The following is an 18,188-nucleotide window of genomic DNA, read 5'->3' as shown; positions in this document are numbered from 1 at the left end:
GCAGGGTGAGCCCGGGTTTCTCGGTCCCCAGGGTGAGCCTGGGCTTCCAGGACTCCCAGGAACTAAGGTGGGTGATTTCAGCTCGTCACTGTGATGTTGTTTATCACAGCGTGGGAGGTATTTTCTGCTCCGAGTGACACGCTGAATATTACGAGCTGGTAATGATGAGACGCAAACACTTTGACTGATGGTTATCACATCCTATCAGCCCGATCATCGGTGAAATCGCGAATTCCTTTGAGTTTCTGTTCTCATTACCCTTCATTATCGCTTTCCCCTCAAGGTGATTAAACCTCTGTTGCTTCAAAATGTCACTTGGAAGTGGTCAGAATGAGATAATCCTCTGCCGCTACCTTTGAGTCCTGACATTATCACACTGCGGAGCCAGCGGTGATAATCCAGACATGCAAGAGTTATTGCTCGTGCTCATGTCCTTTTGCATCGGGCTGTTTGCAGTGCGCAGATAACTGAGATATATTAGCGTTTCGCTGTCCTCTGGCATATTTCTGCTGCTTAATCAAATGTCAGCTAAAAAATTGGCTTTGTAGAAAAACAATTTGGCTTAATGTTTATTCCATTTGAGACAATCAGCATTTTACTTGCTTTTTTTGTTTTCAAGGCACACTACACATAATAACATATCAGTAATCGTTTATTATTAAATCCTTACTGAATCGATGCTGCTGGATAATAACTGCATCCCGCTCGGTTTTTAAATATAAGTATTAGACACTGTGAAGCTCGAGTTTTACCACGTCTCCCTCTATTGGCTGTTTTCAGTCAAATCAAAATTCAAAATTAAGAACGTGCATTTAAATCATCGACTTTAAGGAAAAGGGTTTCACTTCTTTGTTGTCGATTTCCTCGGCCCTGTCACATCTCATGTCTGCCTCGTGCTGACTCGGCATCAGTATTTACATTTCGCCGTTTGAATATGTTGAGTAAGCGAGCTCGTGAAAAGGCTGAGGAGTCATGCTGAATATGTATGACATGAGGGGAACCGAAGGCGCGCCTCATGTTCAGAAGATGCACCGCGGGCCTTGTGCTGACATTAAAGAGGGAACTCAGCTTTGATCAGCAGTTCTGCATGACACCTTGTTGCAGGAGAACAATAGTAACTCACCTCTTCTTCTCCTTCTCTTTGCATAGGGTGAGAAAGGTGACCACGGACCACCAGGGAAGGGGGAACGAGGAGAGACGGGACCCACTGGACCAAAGGTCAGCAAGTGAAGGGCATAAGTGTGCATTCATGCCTGTGCGTACGGTATGAATTATTAAAGAAATAAGTCGCTGAAGCGAGGAGTCTTTGGAGCTTTTCAGCTGTTGCTTTGCTGCCATCTAGAGCCTCTTTGATCCAAACACACACGGCAAAGTTCTCCAAGTCATAAATCAGATAAGGCGATGCTTAATCAAGACTTCATGTTCTCTTTTTGTTAAACCTGGCTAAAACATTATAGTCTGTGATAGGTCCGTGGCTTTCCCTGGAGTGCGTGCAAAGTAAACCCAGTGTAAATGAGGTTGCCTTTGTTTATGTCTGGTGCTGCCCCTGCAGGTAGCTTAATCTCTAGTCTAAACTTAGACGACACAGAGATCTGGTTCACATCCTATTACATGCCCCAGAAGTGAAACTCATCCTCTGTCAGCGACACAGTTCAAATAAACACGTTCTCCACTTCTTGGCGGTTGCAGCGTATTAAAACCTGGTTATTTTAGTGGAGCTCGAAGCGTAGCTCTCACAGGAGGAGTCAGAGAGGATGATAATGTTTCCTTCAGGAAATGTGTTTTTAGAAATGCGTAATTTTCTTTAAACCCATAAAAGTTTTTAAAAAGGGTTTGTTTTATATTCTTCAACTTTATGTGCATGTCTGAAGTACTACGCGTTAGTATCCTCTTCACCTGTGTGTTTTTTTTAAACGTGGCAGGGTTCACAAGGAGAGGCTGGTACACCTGGCCCTAAAGGGTCAAAGGTCAGTACAGCAGATTTGTTTTCTCTACACTGCATGGGAATTAGTTGATCCTGGGTAAAAGAACCAGCTAAATGTATTTTCCAGTGATCTTGGTTTGTTTTTTTGTCCTGAGCTGGTAAAAATGTGAAAACACTAAGAACTTAATGATCCTTGTTAAGCGTGTTGTTTATAAAAACAATCAGATTTACAGGTTTTAATAAATGTTGGAGGAGTCTTTGAGTTGAATGCAACACACATCAACATTTAAACGAACTCACATAAATCGGTTGCACACACAAATTTAAACTCCACCAACACTTTAAACTCCTTCAGTGTAATAAGGGCGAAAAGCTGAACTTCAGATTTTAATTTATTCTCATTTATAATTAATTTATTCAAGCTTTTATCACAGCTTTTGAAGCTGTAAAGAACATAGATATTATTTCATCAAAGTTGTTCTTTCATTCTGTCAAATGCAAGCTGTAAATACTAAAAGGCCTCAGCATCTATAAAAATGTAAAGTGTGTGGCTGAAGGCGTGACGGCAGTGTGCCTTGAGTTCAATATTTGTTGTTTGTCTTTCATATTAGGGCGAGGGTGGAGATAAAGGAGACTTGGGGCTCATTGGACCAAGGGTAAGCAAGCATATTAAAGATAATTAAGGATGCTGTGTGCTGACACGCTAAACCTTTTAATTTCTAATACAACACTTCAGTTCTAGGATGTGATTAGGATGAGCACATCAGAGTGACAGCTCAGTTTGAGTGTTGGTTTGTTATCACCACCAGGGGGCAGTAGTTAAGCCTAGGCAGATTTCTGAAAGGGAGGCACTCTATTGAGCTTGTAATTCTTTGATATGATATAATCATGTGTGAAATAAAAATGTGTTTAATGGTGTTGGACATGTGCAGGGCCCACCTGGGCAGAAAGGAGAACAAGGTGCCACCGAAATCATCGACTACAACGGAAACATTCAGGAAGCTTTACAGGTCGGTTCCTTAGACGTAAAAGACGAGGGGAAAGTGATTCCTTTTTATTTTTGATGCATGTACCTACCTATGAATGGTTCACCTTCCTCACTGCTTACTTGCCAGATTAAAAGTGGAGCTAAAGTAGGTGAAAGTGAATTATTTGCCTGCATAACATAATGACTAAAAAGGAAAAAATATAAACATGTATAGAAATGTAATCCAGTGCAATGCCTTCATTTGAAGCTGCTTAGGTTGAGCTCTATAGACGCTGAGGGTGTTCCTGTGCAGAAATGTGCTGACACAAAGGTTTCTTTTCATGTGACCTCTACAATCTTATCTCTCACCTCTTCCCCACTTCCACTCCTGTGGCCTACTGCAGAAGATTACCACTATTACAGTTACGGTAATTAGGCTCTGTGTATTCTGTGTATCGTTTCATCTCCAAAGTGTGATCCATCTATGTCCGAGCATGGGCCCGACCCGGTTCCAACACCCGTTTGCGCTGCCCTGTTGTACTTGTCCTCCCTCACCCAGCAACGTTTTTGCTTGACAGTGAATAAAACTGTATTCAGTGCTGCGATTGTGCTTCTCTGTGATCGACCTTACATGCTGCCTGAGCTGCTGGTTGTGTCCTTGAATGTCTATTAAACAGCATTAAGAGGGTTTTCCAAACTCATTCAGTCCGCTTCTTGTCAAAATCGCATCACGTATAGCAGTCAAGAATCCCAAAGGCTGTGGTTTGAGTCAGCAATAGTTTATTCCACCTTCCAACATGTCTACATCTAAAATAAGCATACGGATATGTAGCCTTTTTTTTTCACTAAGAACTACAAACCCCAGAGCAGAAAAATGCAGATTTTCCATTTCACCCTAAATCAGTGTCAGAATGGCAGAATTTATGGTTCAGCTGTCGAAGTCATGCAGCCCTCACATCCTAACATCAAAGTGTGTAATTCTGTCATACATGTTCTCACTTTTGTGACCTCTGCATGTGTTGAGCGTCCTGTTCATGGTTAATACCTGATTCCTAACATAATTTTTCAGTGTTATGGCCAGTGCCAGTTTTAATTAAAACGTAATTCACAGCATTGTTTCGTAGGTTTCACTACAGCTGTGATGTATTCACACTTGTGCGCACGTGTTGAAGAGAAATCTGTCTCTCTTTCTGTCCAGGGTCCCCCTGGGCCTCCTGGGCCAACGGGACCACCAGGCATAAAGGTAAATTTCTTATGTGTGTGTGTGTATGTGTAGTTGTGTGTTTGATTATGATGTCAAGTGGTGATCTTTTACAAGTCACATTATGTAACTTGATAGCTAATTTAGTCTAATTTGTGGTCATAAAAATGTCATATCAGGGGGATCGCGGTCTGCCTGGTCTTCCTGGACTTGATGGAGAAAGAGTAAGTTGATCTTATACATGTGTATATATATTTACTTACATTGGTTAACCTTAACATGTGGAGTCGAGAGTAGATGACCTAAGTGTAGACAAACAAAGGCAAAACGGGGTCCTTAACAAAAATCGAGCCGTTTTTTATGTCTGGTAGAAAACTACAAAACAAAGGGAAAAAGCGAAACAAGATGAAGCTAAACAATAACCTAAACTGGGAAAGCTAAACGTGAAAAACCCCTAACATGAAACCTGGCCTGGATACATGGAAACATGGTGTGAAACACAGACAACCTGACAGTGAATGCATGACAACAGATCACATAAATACACATGAGGGTGACGAGGGAAGTGGAAACACAGCAGATACAAATGAACATGACGCCACAGAGGAAGCAAAAATAAACACATTAAACACGGAACACAAGACTTTCAAAATAAAACAGGAATCACAGAGACGCAGACTTAAGACACGTTAGGGAAATAGAAACGGGAGATGGGACACGGACATACTGAGAAACAAATACAGAGACGGTGACGGCTGGGGAGAACACATGACAGATGGGGAAGACATGGAACGAGACACAAGGGGAAACATGTAAACCAGAGAAGGAGATAAGACAGAGGGATAGAGAGGGAGCGACACAGAGGCAAAGACATCTCTGAGACACAAAGGGCGAGGGAGACTTAAGCACAGGGGACACGACAGTCTCCCACACTGAAGACACGACACTACAACCAACATAGTGGGGAAGACACAGAACTGGGAGTAACCTACACAGGGAAACAGAACTGAAAATCAACAGAAGCAACTGAACCGTATAAACAAGAAACAAGAAGAAGGATTACCTGCATATTTGTTGACCTTATTATTTGAAATGTCTAATATGACAATCTACCACAGACAGGACAGTGTCTGTTAGAGAATATCAGGAGAACAGACAGTTTTTTGTAGCCAGTACAAAATCCATTCTCAATTAATAGCTACAGTGAAAATAGAAATTAATCATTTTCATCTCTTTGGGTAACTTTCTACCCCCTCTTAGGGATACAAAGGCTCTAAAGGAGACATGGGAATGCCCGGAGCTTCAGGGGAGAAAGGAACAACTGGTTTACCTGGCTTACCTGTAAGAATACTCTCCCATTCTGATAAATGCCTCTGAAACTTTTACCTACTCAGCCTGTCATTCGGCAGACACAACGTGGATCTCATGAAACTTTTGTTCCTCTAGGGTGTCAATGGAATGAAAGGGGATAAAGGAGATGCAGGACTCCCAGGTCCTCAAGGTCCTTCTGTAAGTTAGAACAAAATATAGTAACAACAATATTTACAAAGAGAGTGCAGTGACAAGACTGATGTAAGAGGTGGACACTCAGATTTCTACAGCTGACCCAGTTCCATACGCATTTCTGGGAGTTCCTTTTCTCAAGGTGCAAAATATCAGGAAGAAAATAATCAAATAAAGTGTGCAACCTGATTTACTGATTTGCTGCTAAAAGCATGTCTTATATTTTGCACTTGATACTCAAATGAAATAATTGCACCTGTGTTTCGAAAATAGTTCCACTTTTGTAAATCACACACACCTTGTAGCTCTATTTTTGCTCTCACTCTGTTTTTTTTATCTGCCCTATATGTCACGCTTTTATTGTGAAATGTAAATAACATGTAATAAACTTGTTGACTCACACTTTTATTATATCATTTCTCTCCTAATGTTTTCAGATAATTGGCCCTCCAGGGCCACCAGGGCCCCATGGATCCTCAGGACCTATGGTCAGTGTGCTGCCCTGAAAACCCCCTTTTTCATTAGTGGACACAAACTACACGTGTATTAGACACACAGCATATGCTAATAACCCTAATGACATGTTACATGACAACTCATAACGAACGAAAAGACAACACCTCACACAGTGTCCAGCAGCAGGTTAAAAGTCTACAGGTTCCTTTTAAAAAAATCTCAATATCTTAAGAAGAAGTGGGTATTTGGAGCCACGCTAGCATTTCCTTCACCTTACATATATAGACTGTCAGTCACTAATTACATTTCCCATCTGTCTGCGGCCCAGTCCAGCTTAACTCCTCTTTAATCCCACAGTGGTGTTTGCTTGTATGAAGTCACCAAGGAACAAAGTAAAAATAAAACACAGGGAGCCCTCGTCAGTTTTTCGCTGTGAGCAATTTCACGGTGCTGCGCTTGTTCTTCTTTTCGTCCATCCCTTCAAAGCAGCTTTCACAACAATTTATGTGCAATGGTTCGGGCCACAAGCAGAACATAGAAAAGAAATGTGGGGATAGACAAATGAAATATATTCAAAATAACCGAACCAGGTACTTGTAAACTAAGTTAGCCACTTTTTAAATGTTTTTCAGGGTCCCCATGGCTTTCCTGGACCAAAGGTAAATATCAACAAAGTGAACATGCAATTCCTTCACGTGTACAATATTAAGCCAAAGTTAGGTCATCTTATAAGTAGTTATTATAAATATTTAGTGAGCCTGAAACGTAAAACAAAAGCATCTCCTGCTTCTCTTTCTTTCTCAGGGTGAACCTGGTTTGCATGGGGCAAAGGGTACTCGAGGAGAACCAGGACACAAAGGGGACCGTGGACCTCTGGGTCTCCCTGTAAGTGAAACCACACACCACAGGGTGTCTTCAGCCAGTCCTGCCCTTTATTTCTTTATTTCTTTACACCATAGAGATCCCTCATTTGTATTGTATTGTGCATTAGTACACACATTTGTATGTGTGTGTTTGTATATGTAAGTGTGCGTGCGTGCGCGCGTGTGTAAGTGCGTGCATCTATAATCCATTTTCTGTGCTCATTTTCATTTGCCTGGGCTGACTACTTTGCCGAGCGCCCTGTAACACACAGTGTAATTTAGTTGTTGTAAACCCTGCCATCAACCTGTCCTAATAACAGTGTTCATCTGGTACTAATCCCGCCTTGTTCATGTCACTCATACCTCCATAACCACACAGGGAGCCTCCGGCTTGGACGGCAAGCCTGGAATTAGGGTGAGTGCCATGTGACCAAGAGGCTTCAGCACCTAACTCGTACAGTATCTACTTCGACAGTATCCCCTCCATACAGTCCCCTCATTCTCCTATTTTTCTTTTTGTTCAGCCATGCCACCTCATACTGTTTATATCATTTTTACCAAAAAAGACAGTTTTGTTTCCATTTTTGTTTTCTTTTCGATTTTTATAGCTCAGAAAAAAAGACTGTCCGCACTCACTTCAGCTCAGAGGACTGAGACCATACGCAGCACTGTTAGAGCAGGCATTTCAAGGCTCTTGTTTTGTCCCGTGTTGCATTAACTGAGCATTAACAGACACTCATACATTAACTGTGTCAGCAGCGTAAATGTCCTTTGTGGCCAATGCACGTCTTACACTTCTGTGTGCTGGTTGTAGGTCAAACAAGGAGTATTATATATATACATGTATAAATATATATGCGGAGGCTATATGTGGCTTTTGCTACCATTTGCATTAACCTTAATTATTCTGAAACACGTGCTTATTCTAACCCAAGGTTGTAAACTCACCATGATAACACTGTTTTCTGCAGGGCATGGATGGGCCTCCAGGTCCTGCTGGTCCAGCTGGGCCGAAGGGGGATATTGTAAGATCAACATTTCATTTCTTCTATCTTACTGATGATACTCTGCATTAACGGCCGACCGCTATATAGTGACCGATTATTGACCGACATTAGATGTTTGTCAATATAGCATCCGCTTTTTATAATGGCCAATAAATTAAAATTAATTATATAAATAAAGAAGAGATTATTCAGCAGCGAGAGTTGCTGTGGTATAGTTTGTCCACCAGAGGGCACTCTGCCATTCCCCTGTTAGCACAGTAGTGCTACATTAACCAACCGATCAGAGTCAAGCAGAGTGTAAATGAGTAATCCATGACTTCAAGAGGCAGGAAAACAAGATTATAAATTTTACTGTCATGTTATCATAGAAAGGACTCGTAAATAACTGCTTGTAAAAAGTATTCAGGAATCTATATTGTGTCTGAAAGGAAAAATATCGTCTCATTTATCAGATTATCAGAGTTGTAAATCACTAAATATCCATATTGGTGTTAAAAAATCTCATATATCGGTTGGTCCTAATTCATTTAACCTTTTACCTGCCATTGTAAGTACAACACTGATGTATTTAAACTAGGGTGAGAAAGGAGCACCAGGTGAGCCAGGGCCAAGAGGACCCTATGGACTACCTGTGAGTTTGAAATAGTTCAATGCCTACATTTACGTTGTATTTTTTGTTACAAAAAATAAAAAAAATGTATTGATACAGTGTGAAATACATATTTTTGATCATAATACGGCTCATGTCTCTATTTGCAGGGAGCTGCTGGAACACCAGGCTTGGATGTGAGTCTGTTTGACTTTCTTTTAGTTCTGTTTTTAACAAGAAAGTTTGAGGAAAAAAGAATTAGTGATGAAAACAGGAATCAAACCGCTTCTTCTGGTTGAGGAATACTTAGGAAAAAGCTTTAAAATATATATTTTAAATCTCAAAACAAGAAGAAAGTGTAACTCCACAGAATCTGATGCAGCATTGTTTAAAATGTCCATAATTCAGTTCCTGAATACGAGTTGTAAAGCACCAAATGATATACAGAAAGAAAGCCAACCCATACCTGAAAAATACTTTGTATAACAGAGGAACGCCTCATCAAATCTGCCTCATATGTTCCACATTTTGCAAATCTCCATATCACAAGTCGATAGCATGATATACCATAATAGCATCAGTCATTTCAGGCACTTTTTGTTCATTTGTGCTGCTTTTTGTGGATAATAAGTACTCCTCCTTGCCTGATGCTAATTATCTTATTAGTGAATGATAGAAAGATGGCTGATTGATCTTCTATAAGTTCTCATACACTGTGTGTTCAATTCAGTAAGCGTTGTTGTGCGTAAATTGGTCTGGTTACGGAGCCCTTTAGAGATCTCATTTAGAAGTTAACTACATAAATATCATTTTTTGTTTTACACCCAGCTATTTCTTCTTCTTTTGGTCTTAAGTTTTAAAGCTTTCAGTTTTAAGTTTGATTGAAAATGTCTTGCTTTTAGCGTTGCAAGGGCAAGATAAGCCTCTTATGTCTGTGCGCGTCAAAGGCGAGCACAGCTCATCACACGCCGACCTTGGTCGGGACCCCCGTGCGTCAGATTTTAATGTGGAGTTGTGCTTTTACAGGGGTTGCCAGGCTTAAGGGGAGAAAAAGGCGACGTTGGGGAAAGAGGAGAAAAGGTAGATGTAGATATACTGTAACGGCTCATTAATAACTACATAGAAGGCTGATGTCAATGGACAGTGACAGGATGCTTTAGAGCTATAATATCAATAATTGAAGTACTGACATTATTAAACCACAGTAGCTGACTACAGTACATTTTAATTTGCTAATTTCATTAGCCATTATTATCCTAATGAGCTTCCTTTACAGATACTGTGAACATGTTTTGCTTGGGCTCAGTCTTTTGTACAGCAGTTGTGCCTCCTCGACAGATGGACTCAAGAGCCAATTGGATAATAGCGTCCTATAACGGCAGTCCTCCATTGCTTAAAGTGTCATCCCCAGTCCTCTCAAACCAGCTTTTGTTCTCCACTTTTGGGTGATTTGCCATCTCATCAAATCCAGTGTCATTCTAAGTCATTTAAAGCTGATTTTGATGTATTAGCCCAAACAAGTCCATTGACAACAGGCTCTTAAAATTCATGCTTATTTATTTTCTGTTGTTTCCACGCATGGACATAAACTTGAAGCATTTCACCTTGAGTTGCTGAGCCTGTTGGTAATCCTTTCCCTGCTTGTGTTTACAGTAGTCTGTAGCTTTCAGTGTTACTTGTGTGTGTCTCTGCACCACTAACAGGCATGATTTGTTCAGTAGATGTCTTTAAGAAACTGTATCCTATATAAAGACGCTTTGCTGCTCCGTGGCGTGTTCTGTGAATCGTCGTGTTTACCGACAATTTCTAACGCACAACAGATTGTAGCGCTGCGCCTCTTTAGTGTATTTGTACAGGTAGCGTCTGATAAGAATCTGGCAGAGTGTGGATGATACACAATAATCAAGTACTTACACTTTTAATGAGTTATGGGTGGTAGCTATGAGTGCTAATAACTTGCATGAACTCAATTCAACATACGTTACCACTTCAAAGTTTGGGGTGACTTTAAATTCATATTTTATATGTATTTTTCATTATAAATCATTTATTATGTTTAATGGAATTTCTACACAGGCTCATTTTCAACCATTTCAAACAAATCTATCGTATTACCTGATGAGGGTTCATCTAACTGATAATGTTTGCATAGCTGAAAACTGTTGTGCTGATTAAAGCAACACATGCTGAAGAGCAATAAAGGCTGAAATAGGCTTCATACAATAATGTGTCACGAAGCTGCCCGTGAGACATCCGTTTCTCAAAATAGAGATTCTGATGTACTTCTCCTCCAAGTACAGCAGTTCACTGAGGCCTTCCCAACTCTTATTCTCTTATTGTTCATTTTCAGGTGTTCTGTGAAGGGAGAAGTACACATATGTTATGAAATCCATCACAGGAACACTTTAACTTCTCCATCTTCTTCCAGCTGCTGTCTTTAGTGGCCGCCACAGGCCTTCATCTTACCTTAAATGAAGCATTCTCGTTTGTCACGCTGACCCTCTGCATGACCTCCTTCACATTGACACTCTCTCCAAACCATACATGAAAGCAAGTCTCACTACCATTTTGTAAACCTTCCCTTTCAATAATCTCCACCCGCTCCACCCCGGCTGTATTATCTTCTTCACCTCTCTTGTGCATTGTCCATTGCTTTCGATGGTTGACCCCAAGTATTTAAACTCATTCACAGAAGAGATGTCACCTTGCATCTCCACTCTTACACCTGCTTATTTCTTACACCTACTCGTATTCTGTTTTTCTTTTACTAACTCTCATTCCTCTTCACTCCAGAGCATACTTCCACCACTACAGGCACTCTTTTACCTGCTCTCATTATAGATCACGCTCTCATCTGCAAACATCACATGAACCCTCTTTCAAAGGGCAGAAAAAGCTTTTTTTGAGGCTGTTTTTGCTCTTTGCATAACACAGTGGGAATGTGAACTGAAACACAGAAGAGATGTCTGTGACATATCTGACTGAAAATTAATTAACTATTCATTTATTATAAATTATTTCATTTATTTCTCATTAAATCTTAAATTAGATGGAAACAATGTGCTTTAAAACACCCACACATGCACAATTTTACTTTGAAAATCACCCCAAACCTTTAAGTGTTGCTGTACTTTCCCAAACCTGATATTTCTAACACAGTTGATTTGAGTATGTGAAAATATTCTGTTCTACAGGGATACAGTTTGGACTTTTTCAGTGTGTAGTAAAATTTTATTCTGTCTTTCTGGAGGACTTTTTCCCTGCTACACTTTCTCATCCTTTGTGCCCTTGACATCCCTTTGGCTATGAAGTGTTTTTTCCAATTTCTCCTACCCACCTCACTACCTCCCTTTTTATGTCTACTTCCTGCCCTAAGGAATGTTTTTAGAGTAGCCGGTATTGTTTGGTATCCCCTCCTTCCTAACACTGACCATGTGTCGTTCCTCTCTGTGGGCCATAGCCTCCCTTATTTAATCCCTCCTAATAGCAGTCCTTATTGTTGACAAATGCTTCTTAACTTGACCAAACCATTGTATCCACAGGGGGAGAAGGGAAAGAAGGGCAAAAAAGGGCCTAAGGGCGAGAAAGGAGAACAGGGTGCCCCAGGATTAGATGCACCCTGCCCATTGGTATGTCCCAACTGTGAGCGGTCGCTCCAAACAAGGAAGGAAGGAGCTCCCTTTGGCTGTGCTGAGAACCAGAATACCACCAAAATGACCTAAATATTAAAGCGTATTACTTTCCTAATAATTCAACTGTTCAAATGCAGAACAACAACAACATTGGGTTGGGTTCGCAAGCTCACAGGGCAGCTCCTCCCTCTCCCTCCCCTTGTGTCTGTCGCAGTGGACTGATGCAGGGGGTAAGGGTCGTCCACCTCTCTCTCAGTAACACTCCGAGGTCATTTTTACAAACAGGGTTTCCGGGGATTTAAGGGTGAAAAGGGGGAACCAGGGCAGCCAGGTCTGGATGGGCTGGATGCCCCATGCCAATTGGTACAGTATTTCTCTTCTTCCTAAACCTCCTACCCATGCATGCCGCTCACCTTCAGTCATTACCGAAGCAAAACCATGCATGAATCGAGAGCCTGACGAGCATGAGCACATCTTATTTTCATCACAGTTACATTTTTGTCATCATTTTTATCAATTGCTAGAAAAACAACATTCACGTGCACATACGTCACTAACATCCTGACCGCAAGCAGCCTTTTTCTTGTTTTAGGCACACCGTTAGAAACAAAATACACAAAGTAAATAAATCTGTCCCTCTAACTGAATCCTTCATTCCTCTGAATAAAACTGCAGAAAGCATTATGCTTACTCCCTACGTCCTTCTGATTCCTCGATGAACCACTTCCCTTTTAACCTGTTGCTAACACAGACTCCTTAACTGATGAGTTACCCGTGGATCCCTCCTTTACTGTGTTAACTCTCCAACCCCTCTCTGCTTTTGTACCAATTGGGCCAGACCGTGACAAGACGAGAAATCGTTTACTCTGCTACAAATTCAGACCTACTCAATTCAAGACCTATTCGTAGAAAAATTGTCTTTTTTCTCAAATATGTTTACAAAGCTTTTGTTTCTGAAACAATGTTGTATGTTGCATGGATATTTTAACACTATGGGTGGTAATTTAAGCACTTAAAAGTATACAAGGAGTTCATTTTAAGATGCCATAGTGCTGTGTGTGTATAGGAATGAACCAGATCGAGTAAGAAAGCATTGAAAATGTCACAAAAATCATCTTTTTACATTACATCTGCATTAATTTACTCAAACCAGCTGCATTCATTTTATTTATTTTTTTATCACACTTGCTTGATTTTCTTTATAGTGTGCCCACATCATGTTCTAAAATACAGCAGCACATATAATAAGATAAATCCTGAAAGATTTTGCTGTGTATTACATGCATGATTGAATATACTCTCTTGAGGTTGCCGTTGCATGTAATAATTTAGAATATGTTATCATAATAGTCAGTGTTGCATTTAAAAAGAAAGCAAAGAAAAGCGCTGCACAGTTCATGATTCTATTCATTTTTCCAAGCACCAGGGAAGTGCAGTAGTGTCTGTAGTGTTGCTGACTTTGATAACTTGGTTGAAGTTGTGCAACTTGCATCACCGTCTCTAAACTAGTCACAGTTGTGTCAAATTCAGCAAAATGATTATACACCACCACAGTAGGTATTACAGTCATTTTTATATTCCCCCCATATTTAGAGACTCAAAAGTAACTGGACAACTGTTCGATGGAACTCTCGATCTGAGGTTTTAGAGTGATGCGGATGCAGGTGAAGGAAAACTATCAGAGAGAGCAAAATCTTTGGGAGGGCGTGAACACAGAATTATTTCAAACCACATCAAAAGCACTCTCAAGGAGGCAGATAGATGTGAAAATCTACAACAAAGAGACGCTTTCATTCGTGTAAATACAGAGGGTTGCAATGCAGATTAGACTCTGACAGAAAACATCATAAATAGCCAGCACAGTCCTGCAGAAAGTCTTTAGATGGATGAAACAAAGATGAACATGTACCAGAATGATTGGGAGAGAAAAGTAAAGAAACAGCTCCTGATCTGAACTATACCACGTTCACTGTCAAACACGGTGGAGGTGGCATCGTCATGTACGGCTACCAGTGGAACGGGTCACTAGTGCAGAGTGATGATGTGACTGAGGATAGTATCTGGATGAATTCTGAGGTATACTTGGCCATACTCTCAGCTCAGATTCAGCCAAATACTGCAGCCTTACTGATGACGATGCAAATAGATGATGACCCAAAGTATATTATTCATCCTTTTTCAGAAATGGAAATGCAGCATGTGGTTCTGTCCACAGGTTCTAGACTTCAGGCTAGACTTGGATTAAAATTATGTTATTTTGTCCAGTAACTTTAGAGCCTCTGAAAATGGGGGGCTGTTGAATTAAAGCTGAAGTTTTGCTCTTCAGTCGCATATTGGCTATTTCATTTGATTTAAAACCGACTGTAGTGGTGCACAGAGGCAAAACTACACCATCCAGAAACTCATGGACCTAATAGTATATATACACAGCACTTAGCTGCATGCAGGTTGCACATCCTTAGGGTGGAAAGAGAGAACAAGTGTAATTACGTGGATGACTTGATGAAGTAGGAGAATGTTATTGTGTCACACTTTTAGATTTGTGCTCATTAACTGGATGTTCCAAAACATCTGGATACCATTTGTAATCTTTACCTCTGGCATATAGGCCACTTATTTATAACCTTTTGTCATTTATTGGCGGATACATGATCACATCTCAGCGAACCTGTCCGTGCTATTTCAGATCTCATTGTTTTATTTCTGCTGCTCTTCTTTAAACAGGGCCCTGATGGTTTACCAATGCCTGGGTGCTGGCAGAAGGTAAGACGAGAACATAACTGAGTAAAATTTTATTATAAACACTGAAATTGTAATTATTATTTTTATTGATTTATCTATTAGTGCGAAATCTGTTCCCAGTATGATACTAATATTTTGCTCACCCAGTGTGAGTTTGTATTTATTTCATGTGGGTTTCAGCTTCTGTGTTTGCATGTTATGTTTCATTTATTGTGACTCGTTAGTCGTAGCAGTGTATTGCATCTGTGTGAAAACCACAGCGTACGACTCATGAACCGATGTGAAAACACCCATCCTCACGTCGCTCTCTGTTGTTGTGCTTTCCTTGCAGTGATCACTCTAACCTGAAACGCATGGAGTTTGTAAATAATGCTTCTTTTACGGTATTTATAGTTTTTTAATGGGAAAACAAGTCTAAAAGAAAAGAAGTCTGTGTGTACAATGCTACAAAAAGAGATAACTGTCCTCCCCCCCAACCCCACTGTCCGACCCCGCTGCAAGTTTCATGCTCTTTGCTGCTTCTACTCACATCGCCGTGTGGAAAAAACAACAAAAAAAAAACAAAAACAAAAACCACGCGCGTCCGCTCTTTCACATCCACGCCGTGGTGGAGCTCAGATCCTCGGCTGGTGGCAGAACTTGTCTCTTTAGTCTTTGCATGGCTCAGACTGGAGCGTCGCAGCCCGGCCAGATTCACGGGGGGTGGTGAAAGGAGGCGTGGGAGGAGGAGGAAGTGGATGAGGTGGGATCTGGACTGGCTCCCTAACACCAAAACGCTAGGTGTTTCTGTGTTGCTTCGTCTCAACAACCTCACCACACTTTCATGCAGCACCATTCACTCAAAGACTAAAAGAAAGAAAAAAAGGACTGTGCCAAGCAGAACATTGCACCCCTGCCCTCCCCACTCCTGAAAAAGCATGAGTAGTGTACTGAAACTATATTTATATGTATTGTACATACATGTCACTGTTTTGTGGTTGCGTCATGGCTTCTGCAGAAAAAACAACACTAACAAAAAAAAGAAAAGCCTCTAGAGTTCTGAATAAGTAATTTTTTTTTTGCTTTCCTTTAATCTTCCCAAGGGAGTCACGCCATGGCTGGTAGCCTGAATGTCCCCCCAGAAAGTAAAGCTGTTGGTTATTGTTGCTTTATTGTGGTGATGCCTGCAGAGGGTACCGTATCAGCAGGTTTATCACTGTTGCACTCGCGAGGCTCGCTCGGCGTCAGTGCGGTGCCTCCAAACAGGTCTCCGGACAAGAGGGGAGGGGTATGGGGTGGGTGGGTATTGGGGGGAGGTAAACTTGGCAAGCTCGCTGCACTGACAGGGAAATGAATCAGCCTCACACGGATTTGAGTTTGGACGGGCGTGCTCGGGAACCGTCTCCCAGCGCGGGAACGGACTCTGCAGGAGAGCCTCCAGGAGTCTCGCGGATCTTACGCCAAGATCAGCAGGAGCGTCTCCCTCTCCTGGCGGGCAAACGCGTGGTTTACCGAGAGCGTTGACAGAACACGATTGATCATGTTTGTTTCTTTACTATTTTTATCTCTTTCGTTTGTTGGTTTTTCACTGCCCCTCTCTCATTTTTACACATTGTTTGTATTTTATGTATAATAGCCTTTGGTGCCTCAAGCTTTTATTCATTCCTTTATCAGAAATGTACAACTTTGTATCACATTTTGAATAATTACGATGAAGTTTGTTTTCTATTTTCTTTTGTTTTTTTGTTTTCCAGAAGGGAAAGCGTTGTAAGCTGTGGGAGGATTGAAAAGCCGCACTGTTTTTCATGTATATGTTTTTACAGGATGTTGAAACCGCATGTAGCTTCGAGCTTCACCTGAGCATACATTGAGATTGCATTCATCTTAGTTGTACAGCCACTGATCGGACTCACGGTTTTAAAGAAGCTCAATATTTGTACAAAGCACATCCGAGCATCGTCTGCAGATATGCTACTTTCTCATTTTGGACTTGTACGGGATATTATTTGTACAGTGTTGTCAGTTTGCTGCATGTTCACAGTTTATTACATACGGATTTCTTAAATACTGAAAACAGGCATCAGTTTGAGGAAGTGCAGAGCTTTGTTTAGTGGTCTTCAGTGAGATTTAGCCGAACACACACAGTATTTCAGATGAAGGCAGATTGTGTTGAATCTAGCCCGCCACACTGCTCTCTTCCACCTCACATTGTCTTAAATATGTTGAAAAAGTGTTACAATGCAAGAAAAGCTCAATTTGGCATTTACCACAAACTGGTCTCCTTCCATTAGTTCACCGCAGTCTAACTGGTGGCCGGTTAACATCACATTCCTCATCAGATGGAGCAAATCAAAAAAAGTGAATTGAGCAGTAGGTTTATTTTTCACCATAGCTTATACATCCTTTCACGTTCCCTATCTTTATCTTGCCTTTTGACATAGTAGGTGCTGTGTAGGGTTTTCTTCAACATTAGAATCGTTTGCTGTCAGAGCCGATGTGAAACAAAGTAAAACAAACCTGTTGTGATGCAGCAGCAGCCGCCAGTGGATCCAAAAGGATTTCCACCCACGTGGTTTCTGTGTGACGTACAGCTCATCTCACCATTTTAAAAGAATGGATGCACATCAGTGTAGGTTCTTACGGTGCTACCTGATAAGCAGGTCAACAGCAGTTGATGCGCTCTAACAGTGGCGAGAACTACACGAGCAGTTTCTTTATTGTTGTTGGAGTTTTATGTGTGTAACAATTTCAAGGGGTTTTTTGTGCATATATTTGTGTATTTTTGTCTCAGTATTTTAAGTGGTACATTATTTATTTTTCTATGATTTCTTAAATGAAGGCATTTTGGTTCTGAACAGCATTCCTTTCGGTTCTGACGTGGGTTTCCGCCGTTCATACGAAGAGTTTCGGGTCACACTGAGGCATCGCGAATCTGCGAAGGAGCTCTGTAGTGGGGCGTCACAGATCGGTGTGTAGTCACTGTGCATTTACTTCAACTTATAGGCCTTACCATGACATACATCCGCTTTTATTAATTTTGTGTGTCAGAAAAAGCTAGTACTGAAGGCCTGAATGTTGACGGGCACAGCCAATGCAACAGTACACAGCTGAACATGACCGCCTTTTTTCTCTCTCACGCTTTCTCTTTGCATTGAATGTAGTTTGATATATGTATAGTGGATTATTAATGTACTGTGTGTGCTCATTTGGCATAAAGTGCAATTTATACTTTAGTTAATGTGTGTAACGTCAAATGCAGCTGAATTATCGCATTAAAGTGATTTCTGTAGCTACATTTGTTCGGTCATGCTACCCTTTATACCAC

The 18,188-nt window shown here is 41.0% G+C and overlaps 1 protein-coding gene across 1 annotated transcript in view; it reads left to right on the top strand.

The window, feature by feature from the left end:
• col25a1 (collagen type XXV alpha 1 chain) overlaps positions 1-16,164 on the top strand; it is a 157,214-nt gene extending 141,050 nt beyond the window's left edge. The window contains exons 18-38 of the mRNA XM_085451472.1: positions 5-67; positions 1,150-1,218; positions 1,923-1,967; positions 2,536-2,580; positions 2,857-2,934; positions 3,296-3,319; positions 4,090-4,134; positions 4,272-4,316; positions 5,353-5,433; positions 5,539-5,601; positions 6,033-6,083; positions 6,684-6,710; positions 6,856-6,936; positions 7,294-7,329; positions 7,886-7,939; positions 8,499-8,552; positions 8,681-8,707; positions 9,537-9,590; positions 12,053-12,139; positions 14,867-14,905; positions 15,967-16,164. Coding sequence (XP_085307598.1) covers positions 5-67; positions 1,150-1,218; positions 1,923-1,967; positions 2,536-2,580; positions 2,857-2,934; positions 3,296-3,319; positions 4,090-4,134; positions 4,272-4,316; positions 5,353-5,433; positions 5,539-5,601; positions 6,033-6,083; positions 6,684-6,710; positions 6,856-6,936; positions 7,294-7,329; positions 7,886-7,939; positions 8,499-8,552; positions 8,681-8,707; positions 9,537-9,590; positions 12,053-12,139; positions 14,867-14,905; positions 15,967-15,993 — 1,095 coding nt within the window. The 3' untranslated portion in view covers positions 15,994-16,164. The remainder of the gene's footprint in view (positions 1-4; positions 68-1,149; positions 1,219-1,922; positions 1,968-2,535; positions 2,581-2,856; positions 2,935-3,295; positions 3,320-4,089; positions 4,135-4,271; positions 4,317-5,352; positions 5,434-5,538; positions 5,602-6,032; positions 6,084-6,683; positions 6,711-6,855; positions 6,937-7,293; positions 7,330-7,885; positions 7,940-8,498; positions 8,553-8,680; positions 8,708-9,536; positions 9,591-12,052; positions 12,140-14,866; positions 14,906-15,966) is intronic.
• Positions 16,165-18,188: the final 2,024 nt, after the last annotated feature.

This window comes from Copadichromis virginalis, linkage group LG3 (assembly GCF_057382275.1).
Source record: "Copadichromis virginalis isolate Kocher_CV1m ecotype Utaka linkage group LG3, C_Virginalis_male_GT1.1, whole genome shotgun sequence".
In the NCBI taxonomy this organism is placed as follows: domain Eukaryota; kingdom Metazoa; phylum Chordata; class Actinopteri; order Cichliformes; family Cichlidae; genus Copadichromis; species Copadichromis virginalis.
The sequence above is the reverse complement of the archived record's forward strand: the minus strand, read 5'-3'. Positions and strand labels throughout refer to the sequence as shown.